The sequence below is a fragment of the Porcisia hertigi genome, chromosome 35 (genome assembly GCF_017918235.1).
Source record: "Porcisia hertigi strain C119 chromosome 35, whole genome shotgun sequence".
In the NCBI taxonomy this organism is placed as follows: domain Eukaryota; phylum Euglenozoa; class Kinetoplastea; order Trypanosomatida; family Trypanosomatidae; genus Porcisia; species Porcisia hertigi.
The window spans coordinates 472,880-489,593 of NC_090594.1; the positions used below are offsets into that span (position 1 = coordinate 472,880).

The 16,714-nt window shown below is 54.5% G+C and overlaps 4 protein-coding genes across 4 annotated transcripts; all 4 read left to right on the forward strand.

Annotated features, from left to right (window-relative positions):
* Window positions 1-1,041: 1,041 nt before the first annotated feature.
* Window positions 1,042-2,997, forward strand: JKF63_01103 (uncharacterized protein; the record flags this gene model as incomplete). The annotated part of the gene is made up of 1 exon (XM_067897152.1): window positions 1,042-2,997. The coding sequence occupies one exon, from the start codon at window positions 1,042-1,044 to the stop codon at window positions 2,995-2,997; it is 1,956 nt and encodes a 651-aa protein (XP_067753309.1).
* A 1,488-nt stretch (window positions 2,998-4,485) lies between these two features.
* Window positions 4,486-5,667, forward strand: JKF63_01104 (uncharacterized protein; the record flags this gene model as incomplete). Its single annotated transcript, XM_067897153.1, has 1 exon — window positions 4,486-5,667. The coding sequence occupies one exon, from the start codon at window positions 4,486-4,488 to the stop codon at window positions 5,665-5,667; it is 1,182 nt and encodes a 393-aa protein (XP_067753310.1).
* A 1,183-nt stretch (window positions 5,668-6,850) lies between these two features.
* JKF63_01105 (uncharacterized protein) lies at window positions 6,851-7,549 on the forward strand (the record flags this gene model as incomplete). The annotated part of the gene is made up of 1 exon (XM_067897154.1): window positions 6,851-7,549. One exon carries the CDS (start codon window positions 6,851-6,853, stop codon window positions 7,547-7,549), a length of 699 nt encoding a protein of 232 aa, XP_067753311.1.
* Window positions 7,550-7,573: 24 nt separating this feature from the next.
* On the forward strand, window positions 7,574-7,981 carry JKF63_01106 (uncharacterized protein; the record flags this gene model as incomplete). The annotated part of the gene is made up of 1 exon (XM_067897155.1): window positions 7,574-7,981. One exon carries the CDS (start codon window positions 7,574-7,576, stop codon window positions 7,979-7,981), a length of 408 nt encoding a protein of 135 aa, XP_067753312.1.
* Window positions 7,982-16,714: the final 8,733 nt, after the last annotated feature.

The window sequence follows — 16,714 nt, forward strand, 5'->3', positions numbered from 1 at the left end:
TGCACACACACACATGCAAGCAAACTCGAAGGGATCTCCTCCGCACAAATGGGGGAGGAGTGAACACCAAAAAGCGAGAGGGAGAAAATCCCGTGCGCCGAAGGCCATACTGATAAGTAGCCAATACAAACGAATCTATACACACACACATATGTATATAGATAGATATACATGTATGTGTAGTGCTGCCGCTGCTCGCGTGCACGTATCTGCGCGCCTTTCCACACAGCTGGATGGCCTGCGCTGCTTGGCTTACTATCACGGACGAACTCTCGACAAGTACAAATAGATGCCTCACGGAGTTGAACACTAGCTGACTTTATGAACCCCACTCGCACTAGACTACTTTTCCTTCGCCGGTGTGGTGAGTAACACACATCACCTCTGTTCTCTGTGGTTTCCCCCTGCTTTCGCCCCCGCTCCACATGCTTACACAGGTGCCGTCTCACGCACGCACGCACACACATCCACCACTCTTCTTTGGCTCCGCACTGCGGCGGCCGTGCGCTTGTGACTTCGCTCTTCTCCCTTGAGGCTCTCCCTCGGCGGCATCCTAGTTCCTGACGCCCAACTGTCCTACGGACTGTCCGCATTAGAGTTTCATATTATTTTTTTCTTTTTTTTCTCGTCCCCCCTTCGCCCCTCACAAAACACGCATACATACATACGCACGTACTACCCCCCTTTTCGTATAGACATTCTCATACACATCATCGACTGCACACACAGCACTTCTTCAGTTTTTTTTCAGCGGCAAGTGTGTCCGACCCAATTCTTTGTTATATAGATACATACTCTTAGAGATCTTTTATCATCATCATCATCATCTCTCTTTTTTGTTGTTGTTGTTTTGTAAATGTGTCGCCCTTTCGGCTCTCTTGTCACGCAAAATCCATGAAAATACGTGGTTCATGAGCGATTACCAAGATAACGCGTAGTAGATTGCTCATACCATTTCTCACACCACCACCCCCTCACACCCCCCCCGTTCCGTTGTTTTTTTTTCTCCGCCGCGATTGCCTTGAACTGACTCTCGACGCCATGCATCCGATACCATCGATCAGCATGAAGCCGCAGGCAGTGGACGCTGAGCCACGACACGACAAGGTCGATGCCCTCTCCTCGCACGAGACGGAGTCGATGGAGCTGACCATCGCTACCACAGCAACTACGAAGAGCCAACGCTGTAGAACCAGCATCAGGAGAGGCAAGGATCAAAGCAGCTCTGCCACAATGCACGAGGCTTCTACAACGGCCTCCTCTGCTGGCTCTCTCTCTCTTCTGCCCATGATGACGGCCACCACGTCACCCTCTTGCATCTCTGCAACTACCTCTGCCACTGGTGCGCGCAAACGAGCACGTGAATCTGCAGAACGCAGCAGCGGCAGTCACTCGCAATGCGGTCGAAGCCCCCTCAGACTATCAGCGGCCGGTCTGCTGCGGTGCAACACGGCAACTCCTGAACAAGACGAAGAGGAAACTGACTTTGTGGTGACGACGACAAGGGCCTCCCCTGCGCACCTGCAGCACACGCCCACCTCGCAGCTTTTGAGTCAGCAGCAAGCGGCACCTTACTCGGTCCTACCAGATGACAGGGAGGATGTGCCGCGAGAACTGCCCGTTGAGCAGATGCTGTTCACACCTGCAACGGTCGCTCGACGCCCGAAACCGCCAATCGTCCTCGGCGAAACGCTTCAGACCTCTGCGCCGTCGACAACATCTGCACGGGACGTCACCTCTCCTGCTGTCTCCTCTGCATCTCGCCCATCCTCCCATGACGAAGCGGTTCAGGCAATCTTGCGTGCGGGCCCACCCACGACGACGCGCCTCGTGCAACTGAAGCCTGGATACAAAGTCCCGAGTCCGCAAACGCCTTTGTGGGCAGCCCTCGAGGACGACGGAGATGAAAACGAGTCTGCAGCACGCGGAAGCGGTTCAACGTTGGGGGAGACACTACTGAACAACACCACCCAAGTGACCCTCTTTCAGCTGGGGGAGGAAGAGGAAGCAAACCGGACCGATGCGATGGCCACCACCACGCTGGCCACGGCCGACATGCACAAGCCGGTGACCACGCACGAGTGCAGGCGCCTCGGCACGCGGGCAGCCGGGAGTGGAAGCATCAGTCTTCCAGCACCAGGAAGATCACTGAACTTGCTGGATGAAGACGGTCTTGATGATGAACATCTGCCTCTGTTCGTCGGTACCGAAGGTCATGGTTGGGACGACAAGACCGACAGCGAATCCGTTTCGCTGACGCAGGAGGCGAATCAACAAGAGCGGTCCCAGGATATGCGAGCGGTCCTGCCTCGCTCACGCAGGGGGCGTGGAACGACCAGCTCTGCAGCTGCTCGGGCATCCACCTCCGCCTTGTCGCACACGGGCAAGCTGGGTTCTGCGAACATGTCCACCCCAAGCCCGGCCCCTCAGCGCGCGGTGCGCACCTTTGTCCGTACAGCGCAGCCGCACGCAAGTCCATACAGCCAACTGCGGCGAGATGTAGAAGGTACTGTCGGTGAAGCGCCGGCAACGGCAACGAGTGAGAGCCGTACCACGGTCCCTGCAGCTGCTGTAAATCCAAATGTGGTTCTCTCGCGGAAAGAACTGCGGTGGAAGACCGACATGCTAAAATGGGTGGAACGCACTCGTGCGTTTTTCCACTTCATCGATACGCGTCCGCTGCACGTGACCTCATCTCCGCTGAAGCTCGCCGCGGCCGCTTCCTCACGGACGCAGAGAAAGAGCCGCAGCCAGAGCGTCGTCACTGGTGTTCATCGCGCAAGTATCATGGCACTGCCGAGGGAGAAGAAGAGCAGAGCTGCGACCTCGATGAGCCTCGTGAACCGCAGCAGCAGTGCGAGCACTGTCCCGGCTGCGCCGTCGCCGTCTGTCGCGGCGTACCGCAGCAGCCATAACGCCTTCGAGGCTGTCATCTCGCGGGTGAAGCGAGAAGCCGCAGCAATGGTCACCAAAACTCGCTCCACCTCGGCTAAATAACGCAAGAGCGATGCAGCCAGTGAGAGAGTGGATGCGCTGACACGCAAAACTGACACCTCTCATTGATCTTGTGCCTTTCCTCTATTGATGTTTTTTCCCCCGTTCCGTCTGCCTGGCTGTCTGGTCTGCCTGGAGAGGTATAAGGTATGCTTGCATTGCCCTCCGTACTCTTTTCTCCGCGTCTGTTGGTGAATATTCCCCCGCTGATGAAAGTCCGAGTCTTAGGCACAGGTGCCTGTAGTTGTCGTTGCGCGCAATGACCCCGGCCCTCCTCCCCCCAACCCTCCTCCCCTCCCACTGCGAGGTGGGAAAAGAAACGTAAACAAAAAAATTCTGAGGTGCAAAACAAATCAAGGAGGTTGTGAGGTTCCTCCATCCGATTACGCGTCTCGTGTGGTGCCGGTGCTGTTGCTGCTCCGCTGGCATCACCAGCACATGCCCAAGGGCACAAAAGTGATTAGATTGTTTTTATTATTATTCGCTCTTTTGGGTGCCGTCTCATCATCCATCCTCCGTTGATCCTACGGGTGCGCTGTGTCGGAAAAGCGGGGGGGAGGTGGACTTCGACGTCGCTTTTCTGTGTGCGTGTGTGTGTGTGTGTGTGTAGATTTACCCCTCACGTCTGTATTTGTAAACTGAACCTGTGGGTTTCGGAAGAAAAATAAACAAAAAAAAACATGTAGAAGATTCGACGTTTTCTGGTTGTGCACAGATTGACAACTGTAGCCCGTACTTTTACAGCGACCCCAACACAACCCAACAACCTTCCTTCCCCCCCCCTCCCTTCCCTACTCCCCCACCCACCCACCCACCCACACCTGTTTCTCAAAAGATCAGGTGTGTATGTGTGTGTGTGTAGATTTGATTCTCCTGAGTAGAAATGTGTACGCCACCACAATTGTCCACTACGCAGTAGCGAACTCTTCCCCTCGCCCCTCACCGCTTCCCCTAGAGATATATATGCACCTATGCCCCCCCCACACACACACACACGATCGCAAGGCTGCGGCTCCGTTTAACAGTCAACAGGCGTCCATTTTTCTCCCTCACACATCATTCCCCCCCCTTTTATTTGCGTGTGGATTCTCTTCTCCGCTTGACGATATCGCACATCACCGCACCTCTCTCCACCAGTTGATTGTAGTGGTGATTGGTGGTCGGTGCCCCCCCCCTCTCTCTCTCTCTTTGATTCCCACTAGTGTGTACCGAAGGACCGTTTTTTTTTTTCCCCACAGGAGAACTACGATTTTTTCGAAGCGGTCTTGCTCGCTCGCTTTTTTGCGCATTTGTGCATCCACGCCGCAGCGCTTTTCTTCCCTCCTCCCCTTCCCCGCCCCTCCAGGGGCGATCTGTGCAAGGAAGACCCCCAGCGTCAGTAAAAAGATTACAACAAGCAAAAAACATTAATAATATTACTTGAAATATATACATATATACATATATATATATATATTATTATTATTATTATTATTTATATATTTGAGGAAAATGGTGCTTTCCTCTCTCGCCCCATTCTCACGCCATCGTGGCACCAGGTACGTGCGCACTGTAGCAGTGCTTCTGACAAGCCTCGTTCTTGCCATCCTCCTGCTTGGCGGTCAAAACAATGGCGGAGACCATGGCAACTTCATGAGCATGACCGGCCATCGGCGGTGGCATGGCGTACCGCTTGCTATTGTGGCAATTGCAAAGCCAAGCGAAGAACCCAATGTTGACAATCACCCTGTTGGAGACGATGACGACACGGTTGAACCGGTGGAGTTTCGTGCGCCAGATGCTGACGAGTCGTTCCTGGAGAATGAGATGTTCAATTTCAATGACGAGGCGGAAGCAGAGAAGGCGGCGGCGGCGGCGACCGCCGCAGGTGCCTTCACCAAGTCACCGACCGCTCACCTTGATGTGCTGAGCGTTGAAGAGCTAAAAGCGTTGTTGTCAGAGAAAAAAAAGGGATGGGTGAATCTCAATGCCTACAAGGACCGCGAGGCTCTCATCGGGGCCATCTACGGGATGGAGCAGAAAGAAGCGGCTCAGCGGGCATTTCGTGCACAGGTGGCCGCCGCCGCAGGCTGGTATGCAGAGAAGCGAGCGAAGCAGAAGGTGGCGTATCGCGGGCGTAGAGGCGGCAGCGTTCGCCAAGATGGCGCTGAACCAGCAGTCACTTCTGACACCGACGGTGACGAGCCGCCGCACAAGCTCGTCGTTGTCTACAACGAAGCCAGCGGCTACAAGTCCAAATTTGAGGAGCTTCGCAAAGAACTGAAAGAGTCGCCAGCGTTCAGTCTACCGAACTTCGCTGATTTCGACATGGTGGGGCAGGCGTACTCCATGAGCCCCGGACGAGTGCTGATCAGCAGAGTTCTACAGTGGGCGTTCTTCATCCTCGTGGGTTTCGCCCTTCTGGCGGATCAGCTGCATTTTATCCCAGTGTCAGTGCGCACTTTCCTGCGCAGCCGTCGCAGCCTCATGACCAGCGCCGCCCTTCTGCTCAACGTACTCAGCAGTGTCGCGCTGCAGAACAATGCATTTGAGGTTTTTTTGGATACCGAACTCCTCTACTCCAGCACGGACGCTAACGGAGAGTTGCCGACGGCAGAGCTGCTGAGCAGCCTGCTCCTTGAGCGAACGTTATTGAAGGACTACTACGCAGCCACCAAGGCGACTAAGGCTTAAGCCCTCAGCCACACTGAACAAATGAGATTATTATTAAAGAGAGATGCACCCACTTACCGACCAGGCACACCACGTTATACACTAGACCCGCAAACATCTTTGAAGTTCTGCAAAGGGAGACATTGGCGGCGGGGGGAGGGGGGGGCCAAAAGATCGAGAGTGCAAAACCTTCACAGGGCTATGCGATAAGTAGAGAGAGGCCCAATGTGTGTGTCAGACGAAGCACTGCTCGTTATCCGATGCAGTCACTCTTTTGGGGCCTCTGTTGCCCTCTCTCTCTCTCTCTCTGAGAGCCTGTGGCCATGCCTTCTTCCTGTTCGCGGAGCACTCCTCCACCGTGAACGAGGAACAGTGGTAGCCTATGTCCTCTTCACTATGCCTCTGTTTTCTCTGTCCCCAACACCACCGTATCTCCCCTCCCCTCCTCCTCCCCCCTCCCCCCCGCTTTTACGTGCGCGCCTCCGTGCCTCATTATATCACTGCTTTTTTTTTCCTTCCCACCTATACCACACCCCATGTGCACAAACGGTCTTGTCTGGACACATCGCACACAAACGCGCGCGCACATACACGCACGATGATACTAACCATATGAATATGTGTGTGTGTGTGTCTGTGTGTGTGTACCATCGCCTCCCCATCCTCGTCTCTCGTCAACCCGCCTATGAAGCTGTACGAAAAGGAACGCCAACAGCTGTGAAGGTGACAGCGATAGTGGACAGGTACAGAGGGGGGGAGCGAAAGAAGGTAACAAAGAAGGGTAGGAAAGAGCAGCAGCGGCCGTACACAAGTTCGCCGCGTCTCTGTGCGTCACCGCACCGTTTCTGAAAGCGTCTTGTCTCTCCCCCCTCTTCCTCCGGTGTCGACTCCCTCCCCTCCCCCCCCCCCCCCCCCCCACACACACACTCTCACCATCACTTTTTCCTTGACCTCTCTCTGTCAATCTCTCTTTTTGTGTGTAAAATTCTCTTCCATATCTGTGCGCCCCGGTGTAGGAGAGTAAGACGCACGCTGTTGTGTGCGCGTGCTTTGTATATCGACGACAATACCAAGTCAAACCCGTTCGTCGTGCGCGCTCGTGGTTATTTGCTACAACTGCGCCTTTTGGTTTTTTTTTGTGCTCCTCTCTCTCTCTCTTTCACGTTTGAGCAGCAAGCACGTCGCTCAGAGAAAGAAAAACAAAATGCAGCTCACACACTTGTTCGTCTCTTTTCAGGGAAAGCGCGGCCGGCTTCGCGCCACCGCGCCCCTCAGAGTGGCATTGTTGGTACTCTTTATCGTCTTCACGGCGGCGATAGGGAGTTCGGCGAGTGAAGCGGTGCCCTCAGTGGAGGAAAAGCAGGACCACCACTACGCCTACCTCGACATGCTGGATGAGGTGGACCTGCAGCAGATGCTACACGAAAAGACACAAGGACGAGTACAGGTAAGCGCCTTTCGCAGCAAAGAGGAGCTGGTCGCGGAGGTGCGCAAGATCGAAGAACTCGAGGATGCGGACGCCTTGTTCAACGAGCGCGTGGCGTCGGCGATGAAGCGCAAGGCTGCCTTCTCGAAGAATCCCGATGGTGCAGCAGCAGCATCGGGAAATTCTGGTAGTGAAGAATTGACACGCCCTTTGCGGCGTCACCTACGCGCGGGTGAGAACAACATCATTAATGATATAAAGAAGCAAAATACGAAAGAAAAGACTGTACAACTGACCGGTGGAAAAGGCAAATCGACAATGGTGAGGGGTAGACGGGATCACAGTAAACAAGGTGGACGTGCCAGCGCTTCAGCCGCCGCTGAAGCCAGTGATAAATATGCAGGCACGATGAAGGTGTCGAGTGGACAACGCTCCGTGGCTGCACATGAATTAAAAGTGCTGTACTGCACTGGATGAGGATACGCGAAGTATTTTGAAGATATGAAGCAGCAGCTGCAACGCACGCTGCCCAACGCGGAAGACGTGGCCATTGTCGGTGGCACTTACCCGACTCCCCCTGCCCGTGCGCTTGTGGCAACGGTGTGCTCAACGGCCTTTCTAGCCTCTCTCGGGCTCGCTCTAGCAGGCCAGCATCTTGCCTTTCTGCCACCTGCTGTTCTGAACTTTGTCGCACAGCAGCGGGGGCCGCTGGTCGGTACCGGCTTCCTGCTAAATATGATCGGTGGAGCCCTCGCTCAGACCGGTGCCTTCGAGGTGACTTTGGATGGTGAACTCATCTTCTCGAAGCTGCAGGCTGGAGCTGTGCCGTCCACGGCTGAAATACGTCGTGTTATCCTGCAGAGAACGCTGCTCGACAGGTACGGCGGTGACAGTACAGCATCATCGTAGAGCATATTCGAAACGACAAACCGAACAGAGACAGCTAAGGAGCGAGGCTGCACCATCAATATCGGCGGCGGCGCTTCTACGCACAGGTGTATGTGTGTGTGTGTACGCCGTCGAATCGAAACAAATATTACACGTTGGGTGCGCTAACAGGTGAGAGTGAAGGGTTGACGGGTGGAGATGACTCATAAAGACCCCCTTTGCCGTCTGGGTGGCCGTTTTTTGTTGTTTGTTTCTCGCCTTCTCCCGCCCTCTCTCGCCCGCCTCGCAACCTTTCGCCTCCTCTTTTCTGCCATAGCTGTTGCTCATCCTATACGAATGCACAAGGCATTCGACACTATCCGCAGGTGTGGCGTTGCAGGTCTGTCCATGTGTCGTGAGGACTGCTGCTTGACGCTGCTTTTATCTTCAATCTACTTCGCTCGAGGAAAAAAAAGACAAATGGAAAAGAAGACACAACCACACATCTTTGCGGTTTCTTTATTGGCCATATTGCTGAAATACAGACAAACGATCTTGAGAAACGACAAAGTCACCTAATGAAGAAGAAGGGGAGAGGAGGAGGCGATGTAATCCCAATGGGTGACTACGACAATATCACACCGAGGAGTTGAAGTCACCCAAACAGCGCCAAGCGGGATGCGCTTTGGTGGCGATTGGGGTGCAGTGCGGGCCGAGATATCTTGCAAAGCGGCTGTGTCCCTTCCTTCTGAGAGCTCTTACCTCCTCCTCCCCCTCCTCTCGTGTGTGTGTGTGTGCGCCTGCATGTCATTTAGTATTGAACTGCCACTTGGTTCCGGTTATGAGCTTGGACGTTTGCTTTTTTGAGGTATATCCGAATCACAGGTGTGATTGGCACTCCGATGGTGTTGTTTTGGCTTTTCTCCCAATGCTCTCCTTTTGGCCCTCCGATTGTCGCCCACCTTCGCCCCCCCCCCCCTCGCACCTGCTCACAGCTGAGTGTGTTTGTGTTCACACCGCCCACCTCTGTCAAGATGGGTGCGGCTAGAGGAGGGGAAGGGAGGAAAGAAAAAAAAAAGAGAGGGAGAAAGGAAAAACAAAATACCACCGGATCAAACCTCGAAACATTCGTTTTTATTATTGTGTATGACGGTGTCCCTGGTAAAACTCACCACAAAGTGTATCGTGCAGATGATGATGGACGTGCCTCACTGCGCCCCCCCCCCCAACCCCTCACCTCCTCCTCTTCCCCTCTACCACCACAAAAAAAAATCAGCACTGCTCACACATACAGAAATGAGAGAGTTGGGATTTTTGTGAAGAAGGTCTTGGTACTTCCTGGGGAAGGGAAGGGCTCAGTGGCAATCGTCCTCGTCATCTCTACAACACACACGAGTCCGGGACACTTGACTCCCAAGTTTTACTCTCTAACTCGGAAATCAGCCAAGTCGCTCGGTCAATGCCATGGCGCAGGGTAATGGGACTCCCTCCCCCCTCTCTTTGACACGCAATGCACCTCGCCTCCTCTTCCTCTTCGGGAGGGAGGGGGTGTGACGTATACGCACACGTGGGTATTTGTCTTCCTTTCCTGTTACTCTTTTCTTTTCAAGCACTGACCCTCCTCTTTTCTTTTTCGCATTCACAGCGTTTCAAAGGTGGGCAAAAGTGAGTTCGTTGGTGATGTGCGTCTATGAATGTGTGCCGCCTCGCCCTTCCAGTAGCCTGATGTGTGTGTGTGTAGGTCCGCATCCCCCCTTCCTTCCTTTTGAGCACAAATGTGATAGACGTGTGTATGTGGGAGAGGGAAGAGGGGGGGAGAAGAAATGGGCCGGGAAGTCGATGGCTCTCCAACGAACTCATACACCCCATTGCTCATGTTGCCCTAACACCTTTATGTGACACCCATACCCTTTTGTGTGGGTTCATGCACTCCCCAACCCCACCACCTTTCCTTTTTTCTTTTTTATCTACGCCTTGTCGATTTTGCTCTCTTTTTTTTATTTTCAAATGTGTCTGTGAAAACCGTTCACCACGGTGAAAGTCGTCGCCCATTTTTTTCCTTCTTTGTTTTGGTCATTTGAAATGAGAAGGTGGGAGAAAAGGAAAAAAAAAGAAACACCGCGTTTTTTTTTTTGCATGTCGCCGTCTCCAGTCAATGCAGGCACACAAAACACACTTCATATCTCTTGTCAACAGTACCTCTGTATACATGCGGCATCCATATATGCCTGTGTATGTGTGGGTATGTGTGTGTGTGTGTATCAGAGGGGTAATCCATGAAGGACATCACTTCACCACCACCCACCGACAAGCAAGTCGATTTTTTGTCAAGTCTCTTTGGTCTTTACTTACACTACAACCTAACCCCTCTCTTCTTTTGCCACTTCTCCTCTTCCGCCGCCACACCCGTCCAGAAAGCAAGTTTATAGAGTAACACATTAGCCCACTGGATTTCCCTTACTTTACGCAGATACACTGTAAACTGCTCCTAGACATATCTTTGCAAACGGGTCATCATACTTTGAACACCGCCACGCTTTTCCTTGGGTGATTGCAAACCGCTGGTGCTTGCAGCTGTCAAAAGTGTAGGATTTTCTTTGGTTTGTATGCGCTTTCTCCTTTGAAATTAGATCCACTTAAAGTGTAGTGGTTGATGGATATAAAGAAAAAAAAAACTTCTTCCTTGGCAAACTACGAAACGCGGGACAACTGCTCTGTGAGTGACTGCAAACGTGCTGGTTAATGGTTTATTTTGCAGTGCCTCCTTCGGCGGCGCCCTTGAACCCCTAACCCTTTGTCCCTTTATCCCTCAACAGCAAAAACATCACTAACAATCATGTCGAACCACCGACAGCTCGAAGAAAGCGGGAGAGGCTGCCTTTACCCAAACACCGGCCCCAACGGAGCAACAAGGAAGCCCGCTTCAGCCGCCAGGCACACCTCTGCTCACAAGTCCTCCATGGAGCCGGCGGACGAGACGTATCTTTTTAATATTCGCGCCGCGCCGTACTCGCTGCTCTCCTACGCGTATAAAGGGCTCATGGCCCTACTTATCCTCTACGCTATTCACATGGCGTACCGCATACGCATGCTCTCCGTTCAGATGTACGGATACCTGATCCACGAGTTTGACCCGTGGTTCAACTACCGCGCTGCCGAGTACATGTCCACGCACGGCTGGTCCGCCTTCTTCAGCTGGTTTGACTACATGAGCTGGTACCCGCTGGGCCGCCCTGTTGGCACCACCACGTACCCGGGTCTGCAGATCACCGCTGTTGCCATCCACCGCGCATTGGCTGCCGTCGGCATGCCGATGTCTCTCAACAACGTGTGCGTTCTGATACCGGCGTGGTTTGGTGCCATAGCCACGGCTATTCTCGCACTCATTGCGTTTGAGGTCAGTGACTCAATCTCGGTGGCTTCGTGGGCCGCACTGACCTTCTCCATCATTCCAGCCCACCTGATGCGGTCCATGGCGGGCGAATTCGATAACGAGTGCATCTCCATCGCAGCCATGCTGCTCACCTTCTACCTCTGGGTGCGCTCGCTGCGTACGCGGGCCTCGTGGCCCATTGGCATCCTCGCCGGCATCGCCTATGGCTACATGGCGGCGGCGTGGGGCGGCTATATCTTTGTGCTCAACATGGTCGCCCTGCACGCCGGTGTCTCATCGATCCTGGACTGGCTGCGTAACACGTACAACCCATCGCTTCTGCGCGCATACGCGCTCTTCTACGTTGTCGGCACCGCCATCGCCACACGCGTGCCGCCGGTGGGGATGTCGCCCTTCAAGTCGCTGGAGCAGCTGGGTGCACTGGTGGTGTTTATCTTCCTTGGGGGGCTGAAGGTCTGCGAGGGGCGACGGGCACGGGCCCATGTGGAGGTTCGTTCTCTCGCGAATTTGAAGATCTGCATGCGCGTTTTCACCGTAATGGCTGGCGTGGCTGCGCTTGCGATTGCGGTTCTGGCGCCCACGGGGTACTTTGCAGCCCTCTCCATGCGCGTACGTGCGCTCTTCGTGGAGCACACGCGCACCGGCAATCCACTGGTGGACTCGGTCGCTGAGCACCGTGCAGCCAACGCAACTGCCTATCTGCATTTTTTGCATGTTGTATACTTTTTGTGGATCATCAGCTTCCCCGTTCTTTTGATTCTGCCCAGTCACAACATGTACGCGGTTCTCTTCGTGTTTCTCAACGGATGTATGGCCTACTATTTCAGCACACGTATGGTGCGCTTGCTGTTGCTGGCTGGCCCTGCGGCGTGCGTCAGTGCGGGCGTGGTGGGTGGTACGGTAATGGAGTGGTGCTTCCAGCAACTCTTCTGGGACGATGATATGCGTACCGCCGATATGGCTGCGGCTGGTGATATGCCCTGTCACGACAAGAAAAACACCCCAAACGCCCAGCAGAAGAAGCCCCTGCGTCGGGCAGGCCGGTCTCCCTCCGGGGACGGCAAAAGCGGCAGTAGAGAGCGATCTTACACGTCACTGATTCCCATCGAGTTCCGCAAGTGCGCCTTCATGAACCGCTGGCGCACTGGTAAAGTGACCGCCACCCTCATCATCTCCCTTACAATTTCCCTGCTCTTACCGTCAGTAACCCTTTACTACTCTTTCTGCGCCTCGCGGGCGCAGTCTTTCGCGAACCCACGGCTGATCCTCGAAGCACATGTGGGGGGTGAGAGGGTTATGGTGAAAGACTATCTGGAGGCATACGAGTGGCTGCGAGACAACACGCCCAAGAAGGCGCGCATTTTGTCTTGGTGGGACTACGGCTACCAGATCACCGGCATCGGCAACCGCACCACGCTGGCCGATGGCAACACCTGGAACCACGAGCACATTGCCACCATCGGCAAGATGCTGACGTCGCCCGTGGCGGAGGCGCACTCACTGGTGCGCCACATGGCCGACTACGTCCTGATCTGGACCGGGCAGGGCGGAGACCTTGGCAAATCACCGCACATGGCGCGCATCGGCAACAGCGTCTACCATGACATCTGCCCCAACGACCCGCTGTGCCAGCATTTTGGCTTTTATAGAAACCAGTTCGACCGCCCGACGCCAACGATGCGGGCGTCGCTGCTGTTCAACCTGCACGAGGCTGGACGGCAAAAGGACGTGGCGGTCGACCCGTCCCTCTTCCGGGAAGTGTACTCGTCGAAGTACGGGTTGGTGCGCATCTTCAAGGTTATGAACGTAAGCGAGGAGAGCAGGAAGTGGGTTGCCAACCCGGCAAACCGCGTGTGCCACCCGCCTGGGTCGTGGATCTGCCCCGGACAGTACCCGCCGGCGAAGGAGATCCAGGAGATGCTGGCGCACCGCATCCCCTTTGATCAGATAAGGAACTTCAAGAAACGGAATTCGAACTATTGAAGGGGGTCACACACACATTAGAGGCGAAGAGGATCGTGGGTCTTTTTTTCAGCTGTTTTGGGTCGTCTCAGCCCCCTTTTTTCGCTGATCGGAAGGAAAAGGGGAAAAAGTGGGGGGTGGCGATCGTGGCCGCTGTCGTTTTGTCTAAATGATTGCCGATCTCAATTTTTCAGGCCAACGCTCATTGGGCTGTGAGCGCAACAACGCGCGGCAGGCGGCTGCCTGTCGCTGTAATCCTCACGCCAATTTTAGTTGATGGAAGCGAATCGATCATGAAAGGAAGAGCGAATTCGCGAAAGTATGGGGGGAGGGGGCTCCCCGCTAGAGATTGCAGCGAGTGTCAACGTATCTTCTCTACTTTTTGAACACCGTGTTTGTGTGGTGTCGGAGAGGGTAAAGTGTTACTCTGCACCTCGCCTCCCCTCCCCCCCCCCGCACAAATCTTCGACAAGGTGCGTACGCGTGTGTTCCGCAATGAGAAGCTACCGCACTGCTGCACCACTATGGAGACGACCCCTCCCCACTCCCTCTTCCTTTGTTGCACCACCGGCACTCCAACAGGCATGACCCCCTCGATTGAGCACAAATGCCCGAGCAGTCGATGAACCGCACTGGATGAACTATGCAAGATCCGCGCCGACCTCAAGGACGGTCTGATGTCTGCTTGGCCGAACTCAGTTCTCCTCCTCCACTCCTTTTTTTTTCTCTCCACCTTACCGACTCCCTCACGCTATGTATTGGGTTATTTTTTTCGCGCTTGTTGTTTTGCATGGACGCTTCCTGTCTTTGGCGCACCTCTGCTATTGGGACCGCCGTTCATCTGCCCTGCCACCCCACCCCACCCCCCGACCCACTCACACACACACACGCACTGTCTCTCTCTGCACGTAAGAGAAGACCCCTTGCTCCTCCTCACCCTCGCTGCCCAATTTCAAGAAAAGGCTATAAGCTGTCAAAAACATTTTTTTTTCTACAAAGGCAGACGAAAAGAGTGGATCGAGAAAAAAAAGGGCCGGTCATGTGGAAGAAAATCGATGCAGTGCAACCAAACAACAAAATTCAACAACGGAAAATCAACTGTTAATCCTAATGGCCAGAGAATGAGCATCAGTCAGAAGAACAAGAAGGCGCCTGTGATGGCGGCGCCCAACTTGGGGGCCCCTGGAAGTGAAGCTCTGCTTTTTGGTTTCTACAAGGTATCCCTCCAAGTCCGTAGCACCTTCTACACCTCCTGCTTTGCGATCGTAATGGCCGTTGTTTTTGCTATTGCGTACAACATGCGCGTCCGCTCCATCAACGTATACGGATACGTGCTCCACAACAGTGACCCGTGGTTCAACTACCGCGCTGCCGAGTACATGTCCACGCACGGCTGGTCCGCCTTCTTCAGCTGGTTTGACTACATGAGCTGGTACCCGCTGGGCCGCCCTGTTGGCACCACCACGTACCCGGGTCTGCAGATCACTGCTGTTGCCATCCACCGCGCATTGGCTGCCGTCGGCATGCCGATGTCTCTCAACAACGTGTGCGTTCTGATGCCAGCGTGGTTTTCACTGATGGCTTCAGTCATGGTGGCGCTTCTGGCAGATGAGGTAAGCGGCAGTGTTGCAGTGGCTAGTATCTCGTCTGTGCTGTTCAGCGTAGTGCCAGCCCACCTGATGCGGTCCATGGCGGGCGAATTCGATAACGAGTGCATCTCCATCGCAGCCATGCTGCTCACCTTCTACCTCTGGGTGCGCTCGCTGCGTACGCGGGCCTCGTGGCCCATCGGCATCCTCGCCGGCATCGCCTATGGCTACATGGCAGCGGCGTGGGGCGGCTATATCTTTGTGCTCAACATGGTCGCCCTGCACGCCGGTGTCTCATCGATCCTGGACTGGCTGCGTAACACGTACAACCCATCGCTTCTGCGCGCATACGCGCTCTTCTACGTTGTCGGCACCGCCATCGCCACACGCGTGCCGCCGGTGGGGATGTCGCCCTTCAAGTCGCTGGAGCAGCTGGGTGCACTGGTGGTGTTTATCTTCCTTGGGGGGCTCTCTGTGTTCGAGGCACAGCGCAGCCGCTTCGGAGTGGAGCGCTTTTCAAAAAAGGGTCTCACGCTCCTTATTCGCATCTACGCAGCTTGCTTTCTGGGTATGGTCGCCGTGGCCACCATCGCACCTGCTGGGTTTTTCAAGCCGCTTTCTTTGCAGGCGCATGCGATGATCACTGGGGCATCGCATACCGGTAACACACTCATTGACATCCTAATATCCCAGGACGCCTCCAGCCTCTTCATGGTTTGGCAGCTGCTTCTCTTTCCCTTCTTCGGCTGGATGGTCGGCATGAGCATCTTCCTTTTCGATGTGATCGAAAGCTTCACGTATACGAAGTGCTTTACGCTGATGTACGGCGTAGTGGGTATCTACTTTGCCCTACAGTCCGTCCGAATCGTTGTGATGATGGCTCCCGTGGCGTGCATCTTCACTGCCATCTTGTTCAACTGGACATTCGACTATTTCCTCAGTGCGTTGTTTTGGGCGGAGATGCCACCCCTGGTGAACAACAATGAGCCACGCGAACCGCGGCAGCAGATCGCCGAGGAAGCGGAGGCAGAGAGGAAGCGTAACCTGGAAGAGTACACAACCGCGCAGACCAAGAAACTCATGCTGCGCATGCTGCCCATCATGCTTGTGCTCTTTCTCTTTCGCGTTTCGGGATTTGTAGAGAACGTGGTGTCGATATCGCGCGAAATGGAGGCGCCAGGCGTAATGTTTCCCAGCAGTGAGGAGTTGGGCTTCTCGAAAAATATAACTGATGACTACTATCTCGGATATGTGTACCTGCGAGACAACACGCCAGAGGACGCGCGCGTGTTGGCTTGGTGGGACTACGGCTACCAGATCACCGGCATCGGCAACCGCACCACGCTGGCCGATGGCAACACCTGGAACCACGAGCACATTGCCACCATCGGCAAGATGCTGACCTCGCCCGTGGCGGAGGCGCACTCACTGGTGCGCCACATGGCCGACTACGTCCTGATTTTCACCGGAGACAAATACTTCTCCGACCTTTACCTCTCACCGATGATAGCTCGAATCGGCAACAGTGTGTATCGCGACATCTGCCCCAACGACCCACTTTGTAGCCGATTCGTGTTCCAGAAAAAAAAAAGCGTCGCTTCAGCAAAGCGTAGCCGCCACATCGCCTTTAGCGACCTCGACAACTATGAGGAAGCAAAGAACGAGTACGAGCCATCCCCGCTAATGGCCAAGTCTCTTATATATCATCTGCACTCCGCAGGAGTGGGGAAAGAAGTGACGCTCGATGAAAATCTCTTTCAGCATGTGTACACCTCCGCACAAGGCCTTCTGAGGATCTTCAAGGTTATGAACGTAAGCGAGGAGAGCAGG